The sequence below is a fragment of the Alosa pseudoharengus genome, unplaced genomic scaffold (genome assembly GCF_046254945.1).
Source record: "Alosa pseudoharengus isolate Yale_2024_CS ecotype anadromous, Long Island Sound unplaced genomic scaffold, YU_APseudo_1.1 YU_APseudo_1.1_scf_21, whole genome shotgun sequence".
Classification (NCBI taxonomy): Eukaryota; Metazoa; Chordata; class Actinopteri; order Clupeiformes; family Clupeidae; genus Alosa; species Alosa pseudoharengus.
The window spans coordinates 27,965,702-27,992,595 of NW_027468674.1; the positions used below are offsets into that span (position 1 = coordinate 27,965,702).

Consider the following 26,894-nt stretch of genomic DNA (forward strand, 5'->3'; position numbering starts at 1 on the left):
CTAGAAGGAAAATATTACGGTATAATCACAACCATTTTCAGGCCCTCACAAACCTGCCGCCTGATACGCAGTTTGTTGAAATTAAACAGAAATTGAATCACATGGTCTGTGAAAGCATGCTTTTTAGCATAAACGACAAAATCAAAACATAAAAAAAATCAAAAAAGATAAGACATTAATTCGCCATTCGAGTATTCAAGACACATGTATAATGTCTTGGCTGACATTCTGGACCATGGTAATGGCACTTTTAACATGGATTATTTATGAGATTAAAAACAAATCCATGCCCCCACCCCCCCGTCTCTCTCTCTCTCAGCTAGAAACGAAGTATTCTGAGTCATTCAGTGAGTCGCTGTCTCTCTGGGACTGCAAGCCTGTTGATCTTTCGCAGATCCGTGGGATTTCGCATGTCGGCGTGCCGGGCATAGTGGGCCATTGCCAACTCGGCTCGGTCCGTCTGTCTGTCGGTCCACCCCGCCCCCCCAAAAACATCCCCCACCCCCAAGTCCCCCCCCCCCGCTGGGAGCCTCAGCTGGGCTCCCCAGGCTCCCGGGTACCCTTGACCCTTCACATGTCACTCAGAGCTCCAGACAGCAACCCTGGGGAGAGAGGCCCAGCTCTGGCACCGTGGTGGGAACTTAAGAAGCTCACATGGAGCTCCTCCCCAAGACTACATGTCGGACTTGCCGAGAAACGGTGGGAGGTGGAGGGGTCGGGTCGGGTCGGCTTGGGGGTTTGGGTGGAGGGGGGTGTTGGGGGGGGGGGTGAAAGGAAGGAGGGAAAATTAGAGTGGGAAAAAGAGCCCAAACAGGAATGGATAACAATCTGAGGCCGAGATCTGTGAGATCTCCAAAGTCACTGACACACTGGTCCCTGCCCCTAGCCTCTGCCTCCGCCCATTCACTAACATATCAGTGATTGGAAACTTCACATCTCCGGCACCCCCCCTTACCAATGGGAGTGTTGCAACAACAACTCGGGCACATCTGGCTAATAACCGCTGCTTGTGCTCCGACAGGAAAAAGCGGCCAAAGAGTTAAACGTTTAAAAAATACCATTCGGGTCGATGATTAACAACTGGCAAAGACTGGCCATTCCAAATCAGTCTTTAAAAGCGAAATCTCGGCCCATCTGTGGGTAAAGTCATCGGTCACAGTGAAGCGAGCTTCACTGCCAAAAACATCGCCAGTGCCTGACTAATGGTTAGCACACACGCTAGCTGCACACTGCTACCTCAGGCTAATGAAGCCTCTGCTTATACAACACTGCAAATATGAAGGCAACCCAAATAGAACATGAAATAGTACGCTCCAGGTGGGAAAGCTTAGTGTGCACAGCACAATCTGGGGAGACAATGCAGTTCTCTTTCAGCAGTGGGTAAAGAAAAAAGACCTGCAGAAGCCTTTCTCAACCTTCCGCTGAAACCCAAATCCTTTACAGATGTCATCTCCAGATAAAAGTCACGACTCTCACAGACAATGGGTGTAACCCAACGCTGAGTGTCCCCTACTGGCTCATTCATCCACTCAACACGCAGACACCAATATTGGCCTTACAACAGACTCGGTGAGACACATACATCATCCACCCAACTGGCCACATGAGGAAGCAAGGAGGACATAACACAACAAAGGAACTGCTGAGTCAGCACAAGAGCTGAGAGGGAGTGAGTGAGCAGGGCAGTGCAGGGCGATGCGATGCGCACAGCTTTTGTGTTTAATGGACCTCAGCCAGAGTACACCAACTCAGGTACAGCGATCTGAGAGAAAAATGATGGTCCCTCACTAAAAAATGACCCGATCAAATGAGGCATGTCACACAGCACCAAAACTTTGATGCTGCAGATAAGAGAACAAAACATGAGAAAAGGGGGCGCGGGACCTCAGGACACAGCCACTCGTGCTTGCCTAGCACGCGTAACATGCTGTGCCTGTGAGGGACGCATACATAGCTTTATAAATTATGGATTTTTACATTTTGTCTTATTTGATGCACAGGCAACTGTGCATTTTTTCATCATTTTCAAGTTTAATTTCCAAAATAGTCTGAAACTAGTTATTACCGCTCTTTCATTTAACTCCATTTTCCAGTAACTATTACCATGTGTGCCTCAAATATAAAATGGTAAAATGGTATACAGGCTATAGCCATTTTTGTTAGGGGTTTCACAATTGATTTCTACTGAAATTCGTGTTCCCTTTCTTGGGTGACCAGATCAAATGGGTTTTTTTTTGGACAGACCTCCTGACTTTCAGGACTTTTTAAGGGTCATGAGTCATGACATATTCTGATAAAAAAGTAATGTTTTGTCTCATATTCCCTTTCTCCTTAAACTTTAATAACAAAGGGCTATAGGCTATACATGGGTGTAGACTTACTAGAGTTTGCTAAGCATTTGTCAAGCTTTCCATTTTTACAAATGGCAAGCGCCCAATAGCACCAAATTTCCAGAAATATATAACATCCATTCAATTTGCGAGGGGGCGGTGGTGGTGGGGTGGGGGGGGGTAAACCTACTTTAGATATCTTAAAACATCTCTGTAACTATGGAAAGCTGCAACACTGTATTTTGCGACTAAGTCTAATCTATATTGAATCGGAAACTAATTTAATTTCATTGAACCACTAGCTTGTGAATTGGAATAGAATCAAATCAAGGCATTTGTGCCAATTCCCAGCCCTACTGATGCCAGGAGGCTGTTGCTGCCAAACACTCTTGTGTATGAAGTGAGGCAGGAGGAAGCAAAACCTGAAAAGTTACTTCAGCTTAAAAAGTCCAGGAGGGAAGAGTGGAAGTGGTGCTTACCGTTCTTGCGCTCGTTGAGGGGAGGCAGGCTGTGGTTGGGCTGCAGGGTCAGCTCCTCCAGCTCGTGGGTCACCGCCTCGCTCTGCGGGCTGGACGCCAGCAGTCCCAGCATGGCAGAGTCCCCCAGGGCCTCCATCTCCTCACCGAGGGGTCAGGGGCGTCCGCCCTGGCGACCAGCAGGCAGGAGAGGGGCAACAGCGGGCCGGTCCTGGCACAATCCTCAATGTGGATCCCTGGGAGGGGGGGGGGAGAGATGGAGAGGAGGGGTGAGGGAGGTCAGGGGCAACCGGAGGGACGCCTGGATATTCACTTTCATTCAAAAACTTTTTCAGGCACCTGACCCCGAGTGTGTTTTACTTTCAATAACTTCATAAACTTTCAGCTTCAATTCCACCGATTCCAGCGCATTAGGCATGGTCAATCAAGCACTGAGTGGTAACTTAATATTAACGCTGAGAGAATGGCTAACCAGATTTACTGTAAAGTGGGCGAGACTGCTGAAAACTGTACGCCTCTCAGCCAAGCAGGAAGTCAAATGTCTGGTATTCTCATACACTCTTTTATTAGATGTTTCTGCTACTGGTTTTGTGGGCGACGGTACAGTTATAGCTCTATCAATGCAGTGCAACAGGCAGTTTAAAGAGCCAGGAGACATCAACAGCACAATTGACACAGTTATGCACTTACAAAGAAATGTCAACCAATAATCATAACCACCTCGTGCACAACGGACCCAGTGTTTTCCAAACGTATAATTATCTCGAGTTTACATCATTGCGGTGAAGCTTAACATTTGGAAACGTGGGTGCGCAAATGCTGCTTTCACCATGGAATCAAAACAATACTCGGAATGGTGAAATGATGGATTGCCTTGATTGAATTCCATTGAACCACATGCATTTCTCACCATGATGGAGCAATTAAAATTGAGAAGCTCTTAATCCGGACACTGAGTATTGATCATATGAAGTCATTTTTTTTTTTGCCTAATTTCCCCATGTAGCCTATTCTGTGGGCTTAGAAGACCTGTTATGCTTTTTCACAAAATCAAGTCAATTTCTTAAAAAAAAAAAAAAAAAGTTTGAAAATGAATTCCATGGATATGACCAAAATGGTCAATCTAGTTAAACCTTGACGGTTCAAATTGGAACGCAATGACAGTCACTGTTGGATAGTGAGAGAGAGAAGCACAGGCAAAAACAAAGAGAGCTGGAGAAACAGACACACAAGCACATGGATCAAGACAGCAAGAGGTATTTGGATTGAGTCAACTTGGGTTCCGGTACAGTCGTAATAATGATCTGCTCTGAATGTCGGACCACATGACAACACAAATAACAATAATGAACACCGTATGATTAGTGTCCAGGGGATCCTTTTCACTGGAAATGAGAGAGAAAGAGACAGCCTACAATCATGGGCCTAATTAACTTCTGACATTAATTATGCTCTGCAGCATGATTTGTTTCTGTTTGGGTGGAGCAAGTCCACAGTGCTGAAGGAAAGTCTAGCCATCTCTCCAAGCATGTGTCTGTGTATGTGTGTGTGTGTATGTATCTGTGTGTGTGTGTGTGTGTGTGTATCTGTGGGAGTTTGTGCTTATGTGCACACATGTATGCTTGTGTGTGTTTGAAGAAACGGCTCCAATTCTGGGCCAACTCTACTGCCAGGCTCCCTCTTTTCTCGTCTGTTCTCCTCCTCCACCCTGCCTGCCTGTCCTGCAGCGTCCAGCACTCAGTGGGCTTCTGCCTCCCTGAGGATGGGCAGCACCACTGCCCATTTCCTCCATCTCCAGGGGCAGCATGCAGTTCAGCTTTCAAAGGGAAATCTGGATCCCACCCCCCTAAGCATGTGCACGTGCGCAGACACACACACACACAAACGCACACACACACACACGTGTACGCATCATCCTTTTCCATTTATCTCTTTCTATCGCTCACACACACACACACACACACACACACACACACACACACACACACACACACACACACACACACACACACACACACACACACACAGAATCTCTTTCCATTTCTCTCTCTCTCTGTCTGTCTCTCTCTCTCTCATACACACAAACACACACCGCTTTCCTTTCCATCACAAATATACACACACACACCCACAGACTCACACACGTTTAATTCTAATCATAAATTCCCTTGGCCATAAAAATAACACAGTGGTGCTCGCTGAGGACTCCAGATGTTCTCAGACATACCCCACACTCCACCGGGCCCTTGCGACAGTCAGCTGGGGCTTCCAGGAAAACTACAGGGCCTGGGAAGGCAAGGGGGTGGGGGGGTGCTGGGACTCACACATGAAATATGCATTGAGGTTGAAAACGAACCAGACATATGCTACAAAAAAATCCTGTGGTCGCTGATGTAATCGGGGATGTGAAACAAGGATATGTCGGCAGACGGAAACCCGTTGCGTCGACAATAATTATGAGCTGCCGTTGTGCCGACCGGCACGGCAGAGGGGCGGTGAAAACAACGCCAGGCGCCGCCACTGCATGAAACAGCGGTCGTCCTCTTCTCTCTGTCGCTTGGGTTCATCCGTGTCTCTAACCGACTGATGTTCGATGTGCTTGTGTGCGTGTGTGGGTTCCTCTAGCGTCGGGCTAATTCCATGTGTTTAGATAAAGTGCTATTTTTGAAACGTTTGTTCTGCAGAGCTGAGGGGCACACGACTGTCTCTCACTGCTGTTGCCAGCACAGCTCCTGGCCTCTGTGCTGCCTTCCTGTTTGTTTATATTTGTAGGGCTGCATGCCCAGCTATCGCAAACACACACACACACACAGACACACACACACACAGACACACACGTTACATAGAATGCGACTCCATTACTTGTCCTTGGAAGCTGCAGTTGCTAAGAGACGCAGCTGCCACCTCCACAAATAAACTTGTGTGAGCGGAGGACTCCTGAGGCCGAATCCTGTGTGTGTGTGTGTGTGTGTGTGTGTGTGTGTGTGTGTGTGTGTGTGTGTGTGTGTGTGTGTGTGCACCGGCCTGGGCTCACTTCAAAAAACGCAGTCTGTTGCTTCGGTATCAGCTCCATATCCATCCCAAAAGGGGAGCCACTGCACCAACACACCAACGCTCACTGCTATTATTTTCTTTCTCCAAAATGTACAGCAGGATCCCTCCTGACCGAAAAAGTGGTCAAATATTAATCATCTAAAAGGGCTATAATGGCACACAGCTTATCTCCAACTGTCAGCACGGGGCTGAGGTAAAACACTGATATTCCAGAGCACGGTGCACTAATTTAATAAAGTCTCAGGAATCCAGGCCTCTAACTAAATTTAACACGCCAATAGATAGCCGTGGCCTCGAACCATAATAGTCCTGATTACATGCCTATAACAAAACAAACTTGAAACAATTATACTTTTAATCACTTTACATCAGGACGGCCAGCAAAGTGACAACCGCTGAGAAGTACAACACCTCCAGACCCTGACGGGCATAATATTTTTATTATGAAGAACTCCTGCCCTCGTGAAAAGGGGGGAAAAAAACTCTTAGGATGCAGCCAAAGGCTAACTGCTATCAATCCAGTGGTGCTCAGCGCCATAAGGAGTAGATGACACGAAGGGCCAGTCAAAACACGGCAGAAATCAAATTAAAGCCCACTTCATCTCCAGGCTGCCGCTGTTCCAAGGGCCGCTCGCACACACCGCGCTCTTCAAAAAGGGCCCGAAAGTTAAAATAATACAGCCACTCTTACGGCGATCTACGCACAAACGCAAACCAATACCAAAGCAGCCTGCTCTTCAGCTGGGGTACCTCGCTGGTTTATCAGAGTCTCGAGACTAGGCCAAAGAGCGCAGTGGAGCTCTTAAACCGAATGGTCAATTTTGGTTTCATTTTTTGGATCTCATTCATGCGTTCCGAGTTAATTTGTAGTCATTGGAAGGTTTAACGGTCCTTCAAAGTCTAGAAGTCTTTAAGTGACTGAGTATAAACATATTACTGTGACAATCTCTTTGGTAAGCTTATCTTCCCTGGCTTTTGCCAGAACAATTCTGCAAACGTACACCACAACCAGCTGACAAACCACCAACTGGTGGTGAGCTATTAAAGACTTGCGGTACGGGCGAAAGGATGTGGCCACTAGTGTGACAACACGTCAGGGAAACTTCACAGGGTGCAGCGCCGCCTCAAAACTGCTTCCTCCCATGTGTCCGGACAGCTGATGCCATCCCATTCTATCCCAGCACCCAACTGGTTCCAACTTCAGTTGAGATGTGAATGGATTGGCAGTGACACTCGTCTAAATTAAGACTCTGTAGTAAAGCCGCACAGGGAGCAGAGTATCAAGCTCGACCTGGCATGATACTCGGCTAAATGGAGAGGGAAGATGAATGAACTATTTAACTATAAAGACATTTTCCTGAAGGCATCTCTTAGATGTTCACCTTTAATTTAACATCCTGAATTCCACTGACTCACTCATAAGCTACAGACATCAAAGTTTCCACTCCCTTCCTCAATGACCTTCAGTGACCCTTAGGTATTCCTTGGTAAATCAATGTTACAACAACAGGGGTATAGGCAAAGGCAGAATTCAACTTAATTTTGTTGAGCTTGTCAGCTTACTTAAACACAAAACAGACTTTTCATTCAAACTACTACCTACATCTCGAGTGAAAGTAGGCCCTGTTGTACTTTCACTATGTGACCTGAAATGCTTTCCCACTGACTCATCAGCAAACACTTGCTTACCTTAATGCTGGTAGGAGAGGGACGAAACAGAGGGTGACCAGACTTTGTGTTCACTCTCTAAGCCATGGAGACTGACCTGTGAGGTAGGGGGAGGGAGAGAGAGAAAGATAGAGAGAGAGAGAGAGAGAGAGAGAAAGAGAGAGAGAGGGAGAGAAAGGAATTTCAATTAGGATGAAAATGAAAACGAGCCTGTTCATTCACAGTTCACACTGCAGTACAGCATTCGCCCAAGGCAGCAAGAAGAGGATGAACTCAGATAAAGTTTTGGCAGCCGTGAACCTGTGCAGCAGCAGCAGCAGTGATGTGTGGCTTTTTTAAAAAGGTACAGCTCTCCACAGCAGACCTCCAAGCACTACTTGTGTGTGTGTGTCTGAGTGTGTGTGTCATGAAAGGCTTAAGTGGTTGCTATGGCAATGGAGCACGGTTTCTCTAGCGACAGAGGCTACAGATGTGCGTAAAGAAGAACCACGCTCCTCAAAGGGGATCCGGGGGCCGATATTATCTCTGCTCACTCAGAGGCTGGCAAGCTTTCCTGAGCACAACCCGCAGCGGTAATGGCGAGAGCTGCGGACAGCTCAGGGCCGTCCTTCTGAATAGGCAATTAAATATTCATGGGCAACCTTTTAATTAACTTAGCCAGTTAGCCATGCACTCCTGTTGGGGGGGGGTTCACATTCTCCTGGCAGAGTTTTAACTGCCTCTGCTGGGTTCACTAACCTGGGACATTGCCTGGTGGTGATGTGTCATGTTGGCTAAAAATGACACTGCTTTTGGTCATCTTGTGAAGACAAACTATCCAAATGAGTGGGCAGAGGTCATTGCATGGGGGAGGAGTGAAAGCATATCTGCCAATCAACATGTCAGTCATGTGGAAGAGCAAAGTGACAAACATGTCCGGACGGCTCTGACAACAATGAAGAGTGATGGCAAACATTGCATAACTGCCCAACATTCCTCCACGATGTTGTAATGGAAAGTGATAACCTAACCTAGGTGATCATTTCAATATCCTGTGTGATTTCAGATTGGCAGGCTATTTTTTTTCCATCCTCTCTTTTCCACTGCCACTATCAACGATAGAATTTCTGAGTTTTTGAGACTGCACATATCTCAGTCACATTGTATTGTTGCATAAACTTTAATCTCCTTGATATCTCTAATGACCCCACACATCTGAAATGACTCAATATTTTTTTCATTTACTTTTGTGCACATTCTTATGGGGAAGATTGTGTGCATGTTAACATCTAGGGTAAAAAATAAAACTTTAAACATCTCTACAAAAAAACATCTGGTATGATTACCAATCACTTAAAGTTTACAAAACAGGTTCAAGTTTGCGTCTATGGGCCCTAGATCAGCGGTTCTCAAACTTTTTTTCCCGCGGACCACCTTCTGCATCCTGACTCGGCTCGCGTACCCCCACCATCCGAAAAGAAACACATTCTATTGACGTGCAACTGGTCTATGAACTCTCACGCAGTGTGGAGAACAACATTAGACTGGTTAGATAGCACCTCACTGCAAACCACGCACTGTGGCTTTGGGCAATCTGTCTCCCAATCCATGTGAAGCCTAGGCCTAGGCCTAGGCTACTTTTGTTTTCTTCGCACAGTCTTTTCTGTCTTGTCCTTTCTTTTATCCCCCTGCACTCCACCTCCACCTTCATCATTCTGCCCCCCATTTAGTGTTAATTTTGTCACCTATTTTTAATTTAGTTTTAGTCTTGTGACGAAACGTCCTTTTTAGTCTTTATCATATTTAGTCATTCAAATATCATTTTTGAATGGCGGAGTACAGTCACTACAGTTGAGTATGCACTCTGACTGCCATACCAACGGGCCTGGCTTTTTGGTGTTGCGGTCAAGTTTCAGGTAGACTGGGTGGGGTCACTGCTCTCTCCCTTCGCTACATCCCCCCAAACACACCCTTACATACACATACAACCGCCCCTCTGCCCCCCCCCCCCCCCCCACACACACACACACACACAATTACCCATTACACTACCACACACACACCCCACGGGTACCCCCCTCCCCCCCAACACACATACACCATTACACCATACCTCCCACACAAACTCCTACTGTAACTCTTCCTTCCTTTTAATGAAGGATGAAGTAGAATACTGTGATAGTCTAGTCTTGTTGGTCTGCATTGGCTAGTGCCAACACAATGGCCAAGGCTTAAACCATTTTCACCATTATTCTAAAGATATTTAGGCTAACAGGGCAGGCACAATGATGTCAGGTGTCTGTAGGTCGCAAAACACATGCAACTGCTATGTCAAATAGGCATCTGACAAGAAAACAGATACATCTAAGCTTATAAACTCCTACTCCACAAAAGCATTAAGGAGTCGTTAGCATTAAACTGGGTTTAGTCTATCCCTTGATTGTTTTGTCATAAGTGAAACAATAACAAAACTATAAAACTAGTGTGTTTGACATCACAAATTAAACACAAGTGAGCTGGTCTCCAGGCCCTCCACGAATCTTTCGTTCCTGGAAAGACCTGAGGAGCCGATGAGGCTGATATGACGGGTTAACGATGGCCGCGGCCCAGGGACCCCAGCTGTTTCTATTCACCGACAAAACACAACGGCCCCTTTCACCTCCTCGACCGACATCACAGCGCGCTGCACTTAAAACAGCGGGGGCCCCACCACGCTTGTGCGCCATCTCCCGAGGACACAATGGCACGCGGCTACACCTGAACCGTGACTAAACACTCGCTGGTAAACATCAAGGCCACTGCAAGCTATCAGCGGGGCCGCCTGCCAGCTCTCCAGCCCGTTCTGCCACAAACACAGGGGTCAATCACTGCCATGTGTGTATCAAACAGGACGCGACTGGCCATAGGTGGGACCCGGCGTGGGTGGAATAGAAAAAATAAAACCTGTGTGGACAGATAGCACGACTCAGGTCGGGATTTGAAAGTTAACCTTTTATGGATGTGTTTTCTTTCCAAGGAAGGTGGCTGTTATATATTAACCGGTGGCCGTGTTGCTTATGATTGCAGGCCAAACAGTTTCATACTGAGGGCAATAGAAAGCTGTCAGCTCAAGAGTTGAATCAATGAGCTATTTTTTGTCTGGACAATGTTATCAGTCCAGCCCCAGCACAGACACACACAGACACACAGACACACACACACACACAGACAGACACACACACACACACACAGACAGACACACACACACACACACACACACACACACACAGCACTGCCTTCAGAAAGGAGGCATATGGTGTGCTCCGTGTCATGCTGTGCGATAGCTCAAGTTAAGTGGAGCGATGGTCGGCTTAACCTTTAGGAGGAAGCCACGGTGCAGCTTAAAGGCAGGAAACACATGTGCAAAGACCTGGGGGAGTCGCATCTCTGCATCCTCAATCAACAAGATGATCCACTCCAAATGGATCATATCAAGCCGGAGCAAACAAATAAACCCACACGAATGCCCGGTCCTCCTTTTCCTCGACACTACAAAGCAGAGAGGGGTCAGTGGTGGTGATCTTAAAATAGCCTGCTGGCTCAAGTGAGTGTGCTAGAATAACAAGAAGGACTATAAACACACACACGCGCGCACACACACACACACACACACACACACACACACACACACACTCAATCAGTCACACCTCCACCCACCTTTATCACAGACAGAATGGGCCTCTAGTAACCCAGAGACTAGCCTACTACACCACAACACAACACACACACAGGCTTTGTATGGAACACAGAGCAGGACTGGCTGCTGCAGTTTGTTTTCATACTCAAGGGATTTGTAAACTGAAATGAATACACAATCAAGCAAGTCAGAAACCCGAGAAAGGCGTTGCAGTATACATAAACTGACGATGCACAACATAAATTGTGTTTGTTAGAACATATAACAGTTATAAGTATATTTTTATAACATAATCCATAGACTGCATGTACCCTGACAAAGTGGAATTCCAGTGTTGCATCTAATATAAGGACATCCAAGGTCAGCTTTAAAGAGAAGTCTAGTGGACAAATGAATTTCAATTCCACCAGCCCCAGCTGACTCCTGTCCGACTAACGTGAACAAAATGTCCAACAAAACTACGGTTCCTTCCGGAGATAAGGCCCTTTTGAACCCACATCCTGGTCAGTGTCGAGAAGTGCAGCCCTCTCCCCGGGCTGCAACGACATCCCCCCACTGAGACCAGGCCTATCAGGCTGACTGCATTTCCTGAGCCAACTCGATGCAGTCTCTGCCTGCTTCAAGACTGCGCCACGCTAGAGCCAAGGCTGTCGACCAAAATAAGAAGCACTTGTAACAAGTTAATGAGAGCCTGTTCGACAGAAAATGCGAAAGAGCGGCCACAAAGAGTCAAGGCTCTGGCAGGAGGCTCCGCATTGCTGACCTCAAGCTCTCTGTTTTGGTTCCCGTGAGCGCTTTGAGAGAACTTGGGGATGATCTCATCAAAGCAAAACTAGCTCGTTAAGCCAAAATCAAGATCTGGCAAATGCGGAGAAATCCACTCGATCTTACAACGCAGTGTAACCGGAGGAAATCTTTCCACAGATTGTTCCTGGAGAAAAATGAGTGTGCAACATGCCATTAATGGTGATGTGTTTAAAATTGCTGCACCAAACAGACCATTATCGGGCAGGCATTTTAAATTGCAGGACATGGCACAGATGGAGGCACACAAAATAAAGCAAGCAAAAACATGACAATTACATTACCAAGCAATTGCAACTCACAGCAGCATGACTAAGCCTCACTGAAAACATTTTCACTGAGGGCGACATACCACTGCATGACATCAGCTTATTACAGAATAAACAAACAGAGGCGTGGTGTGTGTAGGCTATACACTGATAAGATGTGCCTAAATAATAAAATCATAAAATCATTGGGTCCTAGATTCTCTATCTCAAGTTCGACTCAGGAGCTGAGAGAGTAAGTCCAGTCTCGACCACATGATGTGCTGATGTCAGTTCTGAGAAATGTGTCACTGAATCTCATGGGACATAGCCCTGGAATGTGACGCCTCCCTGAATCACTGCTTGGGAACAAAAGCTTGTTGAAAAACATGTTTTATTGAAAGGCACCACAGCTCTCATTTGTAATCTGCGGCACAATAGGGTGCAGCTCTGTAATTAATTTACACTTGAAACACAAACTCTTTTTTAGGATTAGACAGCATCAATCAGATCTGTTGCCATGACATAATAAGGTGCTTGTTTATACAAACACCTGGCTGGAGACAGCAGCAGAGTTTGTGTCTGGGATGTAACATGAACTCAGCACACCTGTGAATGACTCATGGGTTGTGTCATCAAAAGAGTGGCAAAAGCGACCCTTCCACCCTTACTTTCATCAGTCCCTGCTCCAATGGTACCGTTTTGATGCCTTGCTCATTTGATGTCAACAGGTTTATTCGACTTCATGCAGCACTGTGCCGATCTGGCTGAACGTAATGCATGCTGGATTTGTGCTGCATGAAGTCAAATGAGCCTATTCACACACCTTATTTCCGATGTGGTGTCACAGGAAAAAACTAATAACACTAGTGACCTACCACAACTGCATACAGTGGTGAGCTTACTGAACTTACGGCTGGATGGGGTGCACCATAAATAAGTAACCTTATCGGTATACAGTACACGGTATAATTTGTGGCCACTAATAAAGACATGTATTTAAAATATTTCCCCTTTGTGTCTAGATCACTGCGTCGCAATGGTTGACATTGCCTTTGCATTGTTACTGACAGTGCACAGTTCAGGGATTTAGTAATGGAAATAATGAATGTACCTAGGCTACCACAACCTTAGCGCTTGTGCTAACGTCAGCCCTTCTGAATATAATTTGGGACACCTTGTCGTGTGACAATCGTATTACGATGTGAACGACTGTCAAGCGAGTCTGAAAACATAAACAACCATTCCAGACAACAACTAACATGGCTAGCTTGCTAGCCAAGTAAACGCTTTATCTCTATGGCTTAGTAATTGTCCAAAATGAATGTCGCATGTGTTATCATTACTGTTAGAAAATGAGCATTTGTTCGCTGCTAACCCAAAAAGTCTACATGACTGACAATATTTTTCGAAGAAACTGTTGAACATTAATGAGGCTGGCACAATGGTCTGCCCTGTTATGTTAGCTGGGCTGCTAGCTGGCAAGCCCACATATTCTACAAGCACTACGTTAGATCTATAGTACTGCATGAGCGACGGATGTCTCATACCAATGTCACCAAGCTGCTAGACAGCATAGCTATCTGAGACATATTATTTCACATATTTCTTTCACCTATAAGCAGCCTTACCTTTAGTCTTTATGGTTGAAAATGCCCACCTCAGCGTAGTCGTTGGCTCAATGGTCCACTTAAGACTATTACATAAACAGGACTCAATTTCCTTTTTTTGTTTAGTGCTGAAGTTTTACGCGGAATAAAATGGCCGCTGCTGCTCGTCTGCCTACAGTGACGCAATCGGGAGCTTTTGACTCAACACTTCATTTTCAAGATTACCTGAGGAGGGCGCCAAGCAAGTATGGGTCAATGCATTTACGAACAAATGGGAGTTTGAGTTTATGGAGTTAAGTTGATTGCAATTTGTAGCTCTACAATTTGTTTCCTACAAACCAAATGATTTAGCCAAAGATGCAGTAAAAATGCAGGTAAAAATATTATCTGGTACGGAATGCTTTTCATACTGCTTCCACATTTTATTTTACAATAAAATATAAAAAAACACTTTCATATTTCATTTTGTTCTGCACTTTCACAAAATAATTTAGCAAAATTACTACACATTTTTAAACGAGTGCATGTACACCACAGTGTGAAACATTTTGCCATCTTACATTGAAAATCTTTTAAGTTAAAGTCCTTAGAGAGCCTGAAGACATTAAGGCATTAATTCCACATTCCACATGGCTTTGAATTTCCAAATCATTCTGTAATAAAATACCGCCAAATTCTAAATTACCCTCAACCTGCAACCTCAACACTTCATGGCAGCATCCTCTCTGAGGGTCTCAATAGTTCTGTTTAAGACCGTTTCCCTTTCTGCCCTACACTGACCTCTGAAGTGAAGTGCAGGAATTCGTACAACTGCCTGGCATTGTTGGCACTGGCCAGGATCTCTGCCAGCCTCTCCTGACTGAGAGTGACCAACTCTGCCAGGCTGTTCACGTGCTTGATAAGTGCCCGGCAGTTCTTGGTGCTGACGCCGGGCATTCGCAGCAGCATGTCGTACGGCCCGGGGTTGTATAGGTCAGCCGACTCGGCGACAGTGTCCGACTCGGCGGTGACGGCCTGTGCGGCGGCGGCGTCCGGCTCCTGCCGGCCGCCCTTCAGCTCATGGAAGAGCTCGGCGGTGGCGTGGGGCGAGGGGCACCAGAGGAGGCGCAGACGCGGGAAGTGCAGCGTGAGGAGCGTGAGGCGCGAGGTGATGTCCGAGGCCGAGATCTCGGCCCGCAGGTCGCCACGCCCCACCAGCGAGAAGGGCTTGGCGGGGTCGAACTCGATGAGCAGCACGGGCCGGCGGTAGTAGCGCGTCATGGACAGGCACTGCGAGTAGAGGCGCCCGCTCTGCAGCGAGCCGATCAGGTCACTCACGCTCTTGCGCTCCACGCACAGCTCCGGCGTCAGGATGTAGTCGCCCACCTCCAGCGTGACCGGCTCGATGTCCAGACCGCGTCGGTGCAGCAGGGACGGCAGCTCGCTGCGGAACTCGCGCATGTCCACGATCACGCGGGTGGGCTCCTTCACTTCCTGACCCCCTGAAGGAAACAAATACAGTAGATACATTATTAACATACATAATAGTGATGGACACATTCATAACTGATGTGAAGAAATAGGCCAGTCATTTTAGGAGAAAGGGTTGAACAAATTGCAACACAAGCAAACTCAACTGATTTTGTATCCTCAATATGTTCTGAGTAAGGGAAAAAAAGCCCCGAAGAATCCCAATAGGGGAAAGTTTAGAAAAAGACCTAAATATACCCTATTCATGCACCTATACAGAATTTTTCTCACGGAAATAGGGGAAAAAAATTAACCTTCACATATCACCATGAAAATTACTGAGTTGATTACTTACATCAAGACAAACAAAAAATGTATTATAAGATTTTTGAAATTGTTTGTTAACATGGGCAAACAGTAACATACATGGGCATAATGTAATTATGTATAGCTAAGCGACCCAAAACGAATTGCAACATTTGACAAACAAATTGTCCAAGGCATGGAGGAAGATAATACATGTCTTAACTGGTATTATATCTCATCTAGAGGGTAAATTCTTATAGAAAATATATAGTTTATTGTGTTTAATTTGTTTTCCCTGGACAGTATAGGCCAAAATGTACCCACTTTACACTAGATTCGCCTTTACAGAATAGAGGGCAATGTATTGTGCATGGCATGGAGGAAGATGGGAAATGTCTTAAATGGTGTTATATCTCCTCTGGAGGGTATATGCTTTCAGAAAATATATAGTTTAGGGTGTTTAATTTGTTTCCCTTAATAGTGCAGGCCAAAATGTATCAGCTGTTCACTTGATTCGCCTATACAGAATAGAGGAGTATGTATTATGCATGGTATGGAGGAAGATGGGACATACGTTGATTGATGCTATATTTCATATACAGTGCATATACTTTTAGAATATGTATAGTTTTGACTGTTCTATGACTTTGGTAAAACCATGAACCATGCATAGGCATGCATTGTTAATTATTAATTTTAAACTATATTTATTAGTATAGCATTTTTGCCAGATGTCACAACAATAGAGTCACTTGGAGGCTAACTGCAGTTATCCCATCTGCACCCTTCTGTCGAATTAGGACATGATCATGTCCATCTTCAACTTTGCCTTCACAATTTTCCTGCATTCACTAACATAAACATACTGTGCTGTCCGATTATTGTTTTAGACAAAAATTGTGCAAAGTAAAGGGGCATCATACAGGCCCCTCTGATTGGACAGACAGTATATCAGTCAACCCCTGGGCAAGGGGTCAATTACTATAAGACTTGAAAAATTATTGACTGATACTTTAATGTGATATACTGTATGTTTCAACGACCTCTAAATCAGATTACGTAAACACCAAAACCAATTTCCTAGGCTGAATAATGCTTAACTATGTGTTTGTACAGATTACACATTGTGGAACACTTACATGCAAAAACACACTTGGCTCTATTTAAAGATTCAACAACCATTTCCATTGATTCAAAGGGCCACAATGTAAAAATAGACACCAATTTTGCAACAAACCAGTCTGAAATAAGCCAAAGAAATTCACTCTTTGAAAATAAAAGAATGTTCCTCAACAATGCAAGATTCTAAAATTCCATGTAAAGTTAGATGGGGTCAGATATTCTTTAGAATGTGTATTCTACAACATTCTAATTACAGTTTTGTCAGTATTTGCTGAAGAATAATGCATAAAATAACCCTCATTTTAACATATTTCCACCAACTGGATTTTCATGGTCTTTTACTATGGTGTAAAGATCACCAATTGAAATATAAAAATGTGAAAATAAATTCTGTTGCAATTAGTTTTGGGTCAGACCTTTGCCTGGACTATTAGCTCCGTTGTGGTATTTATACAAATTAACTATACATAATTACATTATGCCCTGTTTGCCCATGTTAACAAACAATTTCAAAAAACTTATAATACATTTTTTGTTTGTCTTGATGTAAGTAATCAACTCAGTAATTTTCAGGGTGATATGTGAAGGTTAATTTTTTTCCCCTATTCACATGAGAAAAATACTGAATGGGCACATGAATAGGGTATATTTGGGTCTTTTTCTAAACTTTCCCCTATCGGGATTCTTTGGGGCTTTTTTTCCCTTACTCAGGACATATTGAGGATTCAAAATCAGTTAAGTTTGCTTGTGTTGCAATTTGTTCAACCTTGACCCCTATTTTGGCTTAAAATGACTGGACTAAAAGGACGGAGCAGCAAATCCAATCAAAAACTGATCTCAGTTGCTGAACACAGGTCACAATGAAACCTGGGTGGACTGTGGTATTGCCTGATGACCTGAGGGTCGAAGCGTTCATAAAGAGTACAACATTTCAGTGTTTATGCCGTTATTCCTATTTAACTGATGCAAACCTGTCCATCCGTATTGGGCTAAAACATGGTCAGCTTAAAAATATCACGTCAGCACACCTCCTTGGCTATTTTGAGCACATTTCACTGGCATGCAGACTGGCTTGGAGAATAACTGTGCTGCAAAATAGAGCTACTTTCCACTAAGTTTTGTTTTATGAGTATAGCAAGAAAGTTTTACGAGCTCAGCTATATCTGTTATGGTCTGGCGTGAAGGCCGTGACTGTGGCTTATGCCAAACTCCTGCCCTACTGTAGCCCAAAGAACAGTAAAAAAAACAAAATAGCAGCAGAACAATGCGGATCAGAACGAAATGAAGAAGTAAAAGAGCATGCCTGCTTTGCGCGTGTTGGTCGTGGCGTTGGCCGGCTCCTGACTTCTCACCAGATCAGAATTGGTGTCCCCTCTCCCCTCTCTCTCCTCGGGTACTACCATGGTAGCTTTCTCCCTGTTTGTGCCGTCACAAGAAATGATTTAGTAACAAAAACAAAAAAACATCTGAGCCTCAGGACCATGTATATTCAATTTGCTCCCAAATGTTGCAGATTATGTTAATGTAATGTAGAATGCAATACAAAATGCAATTTTGAGGCGCGACGGCTTGATCAAATTTGCTTATTCCAATCTGCCACACATTATGAGTGAAGTGCTTGCACAGCTGCTCACCTGATGAGGTGCTCAAATGCTTGCTTCTCTTTGTGCAGGGCTGTCAGGTATCTCTGCTCCTCAGTGGAGCCCGTGTAGATAAGGAAGTAAACCCTGGAATGCAGACAGAATGAATGCAGTCACTGTTCCATCATCACATGGAGCTATCCAGCAGCATGCTAATGACATGACATCCAGACAAATTATACTGCACATGAACTGGCTACTTATGAAATATAAATGTATAAAACATTTATACACAAATACAACTCTTATAAATATAAATATCTTAACAATAATAATATATTTTTATTATAATCAAAACATAACCTTAATAATAGCAAATATAGTCCACTAAAAACATTGAATTAATAACATATCCTGCAGGTGAGAGAAAGAAAATATACACATGACTGTCGAGAAACAAGAACTGAGGTCATCAGGCTAATTTAACAAAGGACAAATACAGATTCCACAGACACTAAGCATTGAGGCCTCAGAGCCCACAGTGACTCATTGCAGAACAAGTAACCATGAGGAGATTGAGATTCAGCTGAGAGCAGACTACTGAGCTTCAGACCAGACGACTTCTGTGCACATACCGCAGAGGCTTTCCTGGCCGGCTGGCTTTGTAGATCTCCAGCTGACGCACAAAGCTGAGCTCGGCGTCGTACAGCACCACATAGGTGGGCTCCACCTCGTGCAGGACCCGTGTCAGACTGTAGGGGTCACTGCACCCCCGCAGCGGGTGAATGACTGTCAGCGGCTCTTTGAGAATGCCGTAGTAGGAGTCCGAGGACAGATTCAAATCCAGCTCCTCTTCCTCCAGCTCCTCTTCCTCCCCCTCCACCGCTTTGCCTAGCTCTTCCTCTCCTCCGCTGCGCATGGCATCCTCCTCTCCCTCCCTCCCCATCATCTGGGTGAGGGTGAGAGAGGGTCGGGGGCTCTTGGCGCCGGCTTTTCCCTGCTTGGCTTTGGGCCGTTTGCCCTTCGAGTTCTTGCTGGGGCCCTCCTTGTTGCCCGGTCGTTTGGTTTGTTTGGCCAGCTCCGAGGTGGAGACGGTGAAGGCCTCCCCTTTCCCGATGGTGCGGTGGTACAGACGGGTCAGCAGGGCCTCGGCCCCACGCTGAACGTACTCCCTCAGCTGAGCACAGGTGCGGTCATCGCTAGCACATATTAAAACCCGACCTGCAGCATGAGAGTGAATGTACACAGATTACACACACACACACATATACACACAATACCACACACATCTACAGAACACATGAATGCAGTCATGTCTATATACAACACACAGTCACACGCATACATGAATGTCATGCATTTCATGTATTTGAAATATGTGCATTCACACACACGTACAGTAAGTCTATGCAAACAATTACCTCACACACACACTCACACATAAATTGCAGATGTGTATCTGACCTGGAGTATCCTCCCGGCTGCTGTTCTCCTTCTCAATCTCCCGCATCACCTCTGACAGAGCCTCCCACTTAGGGTTCCTCTCCAGCACCAGAACTCTTTTAACTTCCACTACAAACAAACACACACACACACACACACAAACACAAACACACACACACGCAAATCACTCAAAGGTGACACAGTGCGTTCCAAAACCGACAGTCAGCAGTATCTGAGAACACCGACACAATGGTAACGCTGAGACTATGAGACCAAAAATAGAAACGACTTTCAGGAGTGCATGAAACCGTGCCTGCGCCTTCAGAGAGCACTTATTTCATTCAGAGTGGCCTTTCCCTCTCCCCAATAGCTCCCAGTAAGCTACTTTTAAAAGCAGTTAGACTCATTTGCATCACTTTTGACAAAATACCTCATATCAAAGCAGCTTTGCCGGGAGCAGAAGCCTGAAGTGCTAACCAAATCACTTTTACAGTCGCCTTGAGCTTTCGTTGGGAGTTCTTTGAAAACCAGATAAAGAGTGATGGATAAAAGGGTCTGGGAAGCGCTGTACCGGGAGAGGGCTTCTTCTGCTCCTTCTCCTCCCCCACCTTCTGCCTCTTCTTGGCCTCAGGGATGCTGTAGACACGGTGACGAGCGTTCACAAACATGGAGTTGCTGGAGTCCAAAAAGAGCCATCCTGTCGAGATGAAAGACTGCTATCTTTTGAGGCCGCACAATTAGCCGAAAATCTACTGATACACACATCTCAAATCTCTTACCAATCAGAAATAATTTTATCATAGCATATCAAGTATGTCACACTGTGTCGCTATATTATGAAGAACACAGAATATACAAATATCTGCATTCATACCAACATTAAAACTGATATTGTCTAAGTCAATCATATTTGCCACAGACATACATATGTTCCAAAGGCATAAATTAAGGTGATATGTATTTTTTTTATATATATTTTTGGGCTTTTTGCTTTTATCCAGATAGGACAGTGAAGAGCAACAGGAAGCAAGTGGGAGAGAGAGATGGGGATGGGATCAAGAAAAGACTGGATCCAAACCCAGGTCACCGTGAGCACTTGGATACGAATGCACTGCAGCTCTCTCAAAAGTAATGCTTTTTAAAGACCCCCTCCAGCAAATTAAATTTTCTAACCTTTTAAATATGTCTGTTATATGCTATTTTTGTGTGACACATATTATGAGCGAAATAAACAGTAAAACACCCTGGCTGAGTTACGTAACAATGAGACTCAACCCTGACTGACTCATGGGGTGGAGATTTCCGAATCATTTCGGAAAAAAGCTTTTGTGAGAGATGCATCTGCACAGTTAGCTTTACAAGATAAGCAGTCTAATGGCCCTTTCCTTTTGTAATGTGTCAGAGTTAGCTGTCTGACATTAGCATAATATTGTTTGCTGTTTGAAAACATTGTCAAACCGAGTTCATAGCCTATCTATTATGGTATGATGAGTTTCTTATGTTGTATAAAGCAATAGAAAATGAATACATTACCATTTTGATGCATCAACTTGCAAGCGACCTTGGCTGAATTACTCCAACATTAGAATCTGCCATTGTATAGCATTGTGTAAATCTAAGTCTACTTAAGGTTAAAGATGCATATGGGAGCTCCATAATGCAAACAGGTGAAGTTGAGACCAGTGGGCAGGGTCAATTAGCCCTTCACAGCAGAAACAAGGCTGAGAGTGTAGATGCAAGCCATTTCAAGACCATGTCAGGATTTTTTCCATTAAATAAATAAAAACAAAAAAGAACAAAGATGAGCTTTGTGAGTTAATTATTGGCTGGAATGGGTCTTTAAGATAAATTATAATGAATGTATAATCATTTATAATATGTGAAATCATTATATCTTTAGTGTAGGCCATATTCCGTTTGTCTGCCAATCAGTCTTTGGCAGATATTGTCCTTTTAACTACACGTCAAACCTCTTATGGCAAAGCTTCACCTGAGTTGCTTCCAAAGTTCTTCTGGCTTGAACGAAGGGACTCCAGCAGGTTGAGGAAGGTCACACAGTCGTACTGGGTAAGGTAGAGGAGGAGGGTTCTCAGGATCTTCAGATCATGCACCAGAGACTTGGTCTTGGCTCCCAGCTGGTGCCATAAGGGATCCAGATAATGACGAACAGTCTGGGGGGAAAAAAGAACTCCCAAGCTCAGTGTGAGACACAAAAATTTCCATAAAATCAGTAATGTAGAATGTACCACAGAGCACCATAAGATAAGAAGGTTACTTCAACTCTGTCAAAATAAACCACTGTCAAGTATCTTATACCCATCCACCACCTTATCTGACTATGGAGTGCAACATTTAACTAGTGAGGTTCAATCAATGTGTTTCTGCTGCTAAAATGGTACCGGTCTGTTACAGAACAATTTCTCTATAAACTTCAAAACAAGGCATTTATCTTTATACAATTACCATATTTAGGCTGGATCAGTTACATGTACAGTTTAGAGGTTAACTGACAACCTTTTCTGGCTACTGCATGTTAGCCCAGCTCCTTAACCACTACTCTACCACCGCCCTCTCTCTATTTGCATGTTAACGAATGATAAGCCTTTCAATGATTTAAGCCTTTCCGATTTACTCTTCCAAAAGTTCTGACTGAAGTCTGCTGGTACCCATGTGTCACACATGTTCCACAACAACAACACCACTGGGTGTCTTAATATACTCTGTTATTCCACTGCTTGGTTGACTTCCCCATTGTCCTGCGTAATTTAGAATGTGTATTAACCGTATGTTATCTGCACACCTATGAAGTAGATCCAGTTTGTTGGCCGTATCACACTTGTATATTAATTCGCCGAACTCGTTAAGTTTAAATGAACTGTCCTGTTGCATCCCAGCTGTAAAATAAGGACGTTCAGAACATAGTAACATTGTAGCATATGACAGACGTGGATTTTAGCTAGTTGGATGACATGTAGGCTAAGTAAAATAGCGATGTTTCAAAGCTAAGGTTCATCAGAATCCTGATATATGCCTGCTTGACAACGGGAGAGATGGAACTAACGACTGGCCTTTGGCCATAGCAACCATCCTTTTAGAACTAGTAACGGCAGTTTGTGCTGCAAGTTGAGAAATTTGTTGATATGTGCCGGAAAGAAGTAGTTCCACAAATAATACAGTTTTTAGAGATTAAAACGTGTCCAGGAAATGAACACGACGCAAGTTAATGGACTTTAATGAAAAAGATAATGGACTTCACGCCATTCGACTATATAAAGTTAATACACTTTTCTAGATGGAACGCTTCGCGTTGGGCCGTTTTACCATCTATAACATGTATTAACTTTGTATAGTCGAATGGCGTATTCATGATATAGGTAACTTGCACAGCACTGTATTTCAACAAAAGTTCTGCATAATTTCTGATAGCCTTTTTCTGTTAGAATCAACCATTCTCTTCAACTATGTCCATTCATACACCCCCATACACCCATCCACCTTCTCAAACGCAGTGCCAAGCGAGTTCTCCAGGGAGAGGTCTTCGGCCTCCAAGCTGGGGTTGTAGCGTTTCAGCTCCTTCAGGCAGGCGTTCAAAATGTCCAGCACAGAGCTCTGGATGGCTCGCATGGCCGGCGTCTGCGCCACATGGAGCTCCACCACATCTGGCTTGTGGCGGTCCAGCATGCACTTCACAGATGCCTGGAATCTAATACACACACACAGACACACACTCACTTACATCCAGACTTTCAATGTATACATCCACATGCTTACACACAATCATACATATTTAGAATGTGAACAGGTAGAGAGTGAAATGGTCTGCATAATGTGGCCTATTTTGAAATCAAAACTGTGAATTTCATTAGAAGGAGAGGAGTTAGCATGCTTGATTAAATACTGTCCCTTTCAAACGAAATCTGAACCTTAGCTGCCATAGACGGACATGAACACTATAAAGGACAAAAGTTGAGGACAATATGGTGAACACACAGAAGCTTGGCACAACTGCTTGTTTACCTGGGCCACAGGAAGAGCTTCTTGACAAAGAGGTTCCTCATGACACGTTCCACCTGACAGAAGCCCGAGGAGAAGGACGTGGCCTTGTCTGTGAAAGCCTTGATGAAACCAGTCTTATTCTTCTGCCTAAACAGCCGCAGGATGAAGGCCTCCTGACATGATTCAATGATCTTGTGGGCCCGATAAACCAAGATCCCTGAGTGTAAGCACAAGTCAGTCTACATCAGGCATATTGGAATATGGAGTGGAGACATAATGGCTGGATCTCAAACATCTATATGAGGCCTCTTTCCTCGGTCCTCTAGCTGTGTCCCGCAAATCGTTCAAAGCTTGACGTCATTGAGGATGTCTCATTTCTCTAATTTCAACCAGAGGAGGTGAGAACGAAGAGAGGAGAGAAGTGGAAGGGCCAATACACGAGCAAAACACAAGAGCATCCTATGCGGAAGCTTTTTTTTTGTCGGAATTGTGCACTCACTGGTCCAAGCTGTCAAGGTGAAAAGGTGTGTGCATGTGCTTCTGTGTGTGTGCATGCCTGTGTGTGTATGTGTGTGTATGTGTGCGTGTGTTTACAGTATGTGCATGCGTGCGTGTGTGCGTGGAGCTGGAAAGGTACATAAGTCAGTGGCAGAATGCGTGCAAGAGCATACAGTAGAGTAGCTCCTCCCAAAGCGCATAACTGGCTTCATGGCGTGTAAATGACAAGACTTAAGTGAAGGGCGGAATGTGTGCAGGCTGGAAAGAGCTTAGTTGCGCGCTTTTTTTTTTTTACTTACGCACCCTTATGCACATGGGAGAATTTGCCCCTAAATGTACACATAAATTAATTTATTGTATGGCCCCCCAAGAACAGAGTTCCATGAAAATTGGCATGCATTCAGAGGATGTCATAATAATCATACACTTCAAATTTCGTGCCGTTTTGAACATGCAAGCCAAAGATATCTGCGATTATAACCCATTTTTACACCTCATTTTTGCTTTTTAATTTTTTATTTTTAACTAGGTGGCGCTATACCACTATATGGTTGTGAAATGGATTGAGATGGCCCCTTGAGACCAACATACAAAAAAACTTTGGTCATCTTAGGCCCTACAGTTCTCGAGATATTCACAGGAAACTGTCTCCGCCCTACCCTCCTTTTGGAGGGTCCGGTGCGGTGGGTGGGCGACGGAGCGGCCCAGTCTTTCAGTGTCCTGGGAATCGTTGAGACAAAATTACTGAAAAAAAAAAAAAAAAAACACTGACTAAACCTACATGACTGCCACTTCGCTAGCGCGGCGGTCATAATAACTATTCATTCATGTCTCGAGAACTATCAAACATTACCTCATTATCAGGGTCTACAAGTGAGGATACACCATGTTCATAATATATTTTTAAGCTTTGGTATAAGCTCATATTCTCTGCAATTTGTGTGTAACAATGGTCTGTTTATTCTAACCTAGGAGGTGATGCTTTGCCGCATCATCAGTAAAAGTGATGCGGGAGTGAGCAAGACATCTCATTTCTCATAAGTATCTGTCTTCATTCCTCCATCCTCCTATCGTTAATTCCTCGTTTCCTTCACAAAATGAATTAGAAGGGGTTAGGACAGGAGGAAGGAAGGAAGGGAGGGAGGGTGGACAAATAGAGAATTGAGATGCACCCATAATGAATCAGATCAAGACTTTTTGAACCATGTAGGTCTCACTGAGCTCATGTGAATGTATCATTAACATCACAAATGCATCCATTGTGTCTAAGGGTCAATAATCAATCTTTGCCATGATGTAGCAGAGGGAGGTGTTTTGTAGTTTCCTTTATAGATAGGACAGTGTAGAGTGACAAGAAGTGAGCGACTCTCTCTCCCTTTCATGTGTTTTGGCTCCAATGGCCTTCCACATAGAAGTTGTGAACTGCGCAGGAGACTTGTTGGCGCCTTAATGTGAACACTGCTGGCTCATAACCCTTCATATGTTATAAAATATTTCTCAAATATTGTCCACTGAATCATGATGGCAAATATATTGACAAAGAACTGCAAACCTGAGATAAGGTGGGCAGGTATTCTCTCTGTGAGGAAATCCACGACCAAGATACGGCTGGTGACGAAGAGAACCCCACCCTGCGTGTAAACATCATAGCGTTCGCTGCCCTGTACTTCGCTGGTCACGGTTCGCGGAAGGTGGCTCACCCCCTCAGCGCGGAGTTGTTCCGTGAAGTATTCCTGGAATAATTGGTATGTATGATTACAAAAACACTTTACATATTTCGCATGAGTCTGCAACTTGTAAAGGCTGCACAAACCACAACTACTTGACTGACAAGCCAGTGCACTGCTCACCAGAACAGATCTACCGGCTCGTGCAGGTCTACTGAACAGAGCATGCAACACAAAAACACAGATGGCCTTTCGTGAAATAACGTTTACGTTACCTGTTCAGGTTCAGTTGTGTTGAGGAGGAGGACCAGACTTCCCTCCTCGGAATACACTCTCAAGAACTGTAGGAGAATTCGGTCGATGCCTAGTCCCTCTGCTGTCACCAACAATCCGTCCGTGGTGAAGAGGCTCAAAAACATCTCTGTCTCATACTCCAAGAGAGGACCCGCCATCGTATTTTTTGGCTTTGAGCTGTACACGCTAGGCTACATGCAACTGTCAAAGGCTACAATGCACAGGGCGAGCTAGCAAGAGTTCAATACAATGCACAGGCAAGTTATGTTGTTGAAAATCAAGATTTGCTATCTCTGCTCCAATCAAGGCCCGAATTGTATTCTTTCCTGAAATGGGCCATATTTAATATCGACCCTCTTATAGTGATGTGCCCAATGAAGCGAGGCTTCGGAGCTTGTGTCGAGCAGAAAGGGGCGTGCCAGATGAAGCCCCGGTTCGAGGCTTGTGTCGTTTCCATAAAAATCACGTGACTGATGACAAACGAGGCCTCGGTTTGTGAGTGTGACGTCTGAAGCTTCGTTTGGGACACACACCCACGTGACTGCTTCGGAATCTGATTCAAAGGCTTTGAATTGCGCGAACCAGGGCACCCGCTCTAGTGTCGGAATGAGTTGTGTTGTATTGCAAGAGCCAGGCGAAATTTGTGGGTAGCCCTGATTTATATAGGATGCTTTCTCTGTTTGTGAATTTACGTTCT

General features: G+C 44.6%; 2 protein-coding genes across 5 annotated transcripts in view; both read right to left on the reverse strand.

Moving 5' to 3' along the window:
* The window catches only part of mrtfba (myocardin related transcription factor Ba), a 38,709-nt gene extending 24,689 nt beyond the window's left edge, over window positions 1-14,020 (reverse strand). For 2 of the 4 annotated variants that reach the window (XM_076298436.1, XM_076298435.1), the window contains exons 1-3: window positions 13,864-14,020; window positions 7,550-7,625; window positions 2,810-3,042 (exon numbers count right to left, since the gene is read on the reverse strand). In XM_076298436.1, the coding sequence (XP_076154551.1) occupies window positions 2,810-2,945 (136 nt within the window). In that variant the 5' untranslated portion in view covers window positions 2,946-3,042; window positions 7,550-7,625; window positions 13,864-14,020. The remainder of the gene's footprint in view (window positions 1-2,809; window positions 3,043-7,549; window positions 7,626-13,863) is intronic. The other 2 variants (XM_076298438.1, XM_076298434.1) reach the window with 1 other exon arrangement.
* A 220-nt stretch (window positions 14,021-14,240) lies between these two features.
* Window positions 14,241-26,551, reverse strand: ercc4 (excision repair cross-complementation group 4). The gene is made up of 11 exons (XM_076298442.1): window positions 26,179-26,551; window positions 25,789-25,969; window positions 23,760-23,955; window positions 23,238-23,445; window positions 21,733-21,913; window positions 20,314-20,439; window positions 19,764-19,871; window positions 18,935-19,520; window positions 18,354-18,446; window positions 18,023-18,135; window positions 14,241-15,323 (listed from the first exon to the last, which is right to left on the reverse strand). The coding sequence occupies exons 1-11, from the start codon at window positions 26,353-26,355 to the stop codon at window positions 14,590-14,592; spliced, it is 2,703 nt and encodes a 900-aa protein (XP_076154557.1). The 5' UTR covers window positions 26,356-26,551; the 3' UTR covers window positions 14,241-14,589.
* Between the last annotated feature and the right edge of the window lie 343 nt (window positions 26,552-26,894).

Excerpts from the sequence above, each read along its gene's own strand:
- ercc4 (XM_076298442.1), bottom strand. The coding sequence starts at position 26,355 with ATGGCGGGTCCTCTCTTGGAGTATGAGACAGAGATGTTTTTGAGCCTC. Across the intron at positions 20,440-21,732 it reads GAACTTTGGAAGCAACTCAG|GATGGCTCTTTTTGGACTCC; the intron begins GTGAAGCTTTGC and ends TCATCTCGACAG. Across the intron at positions 18,136-18,353 it reads GCATTTGAGCACCTCATCAG|GGAGAAAGCTACCATGGTAG; the intron begins GTGAGCAGCTGT and ends CGGCACAAACAG.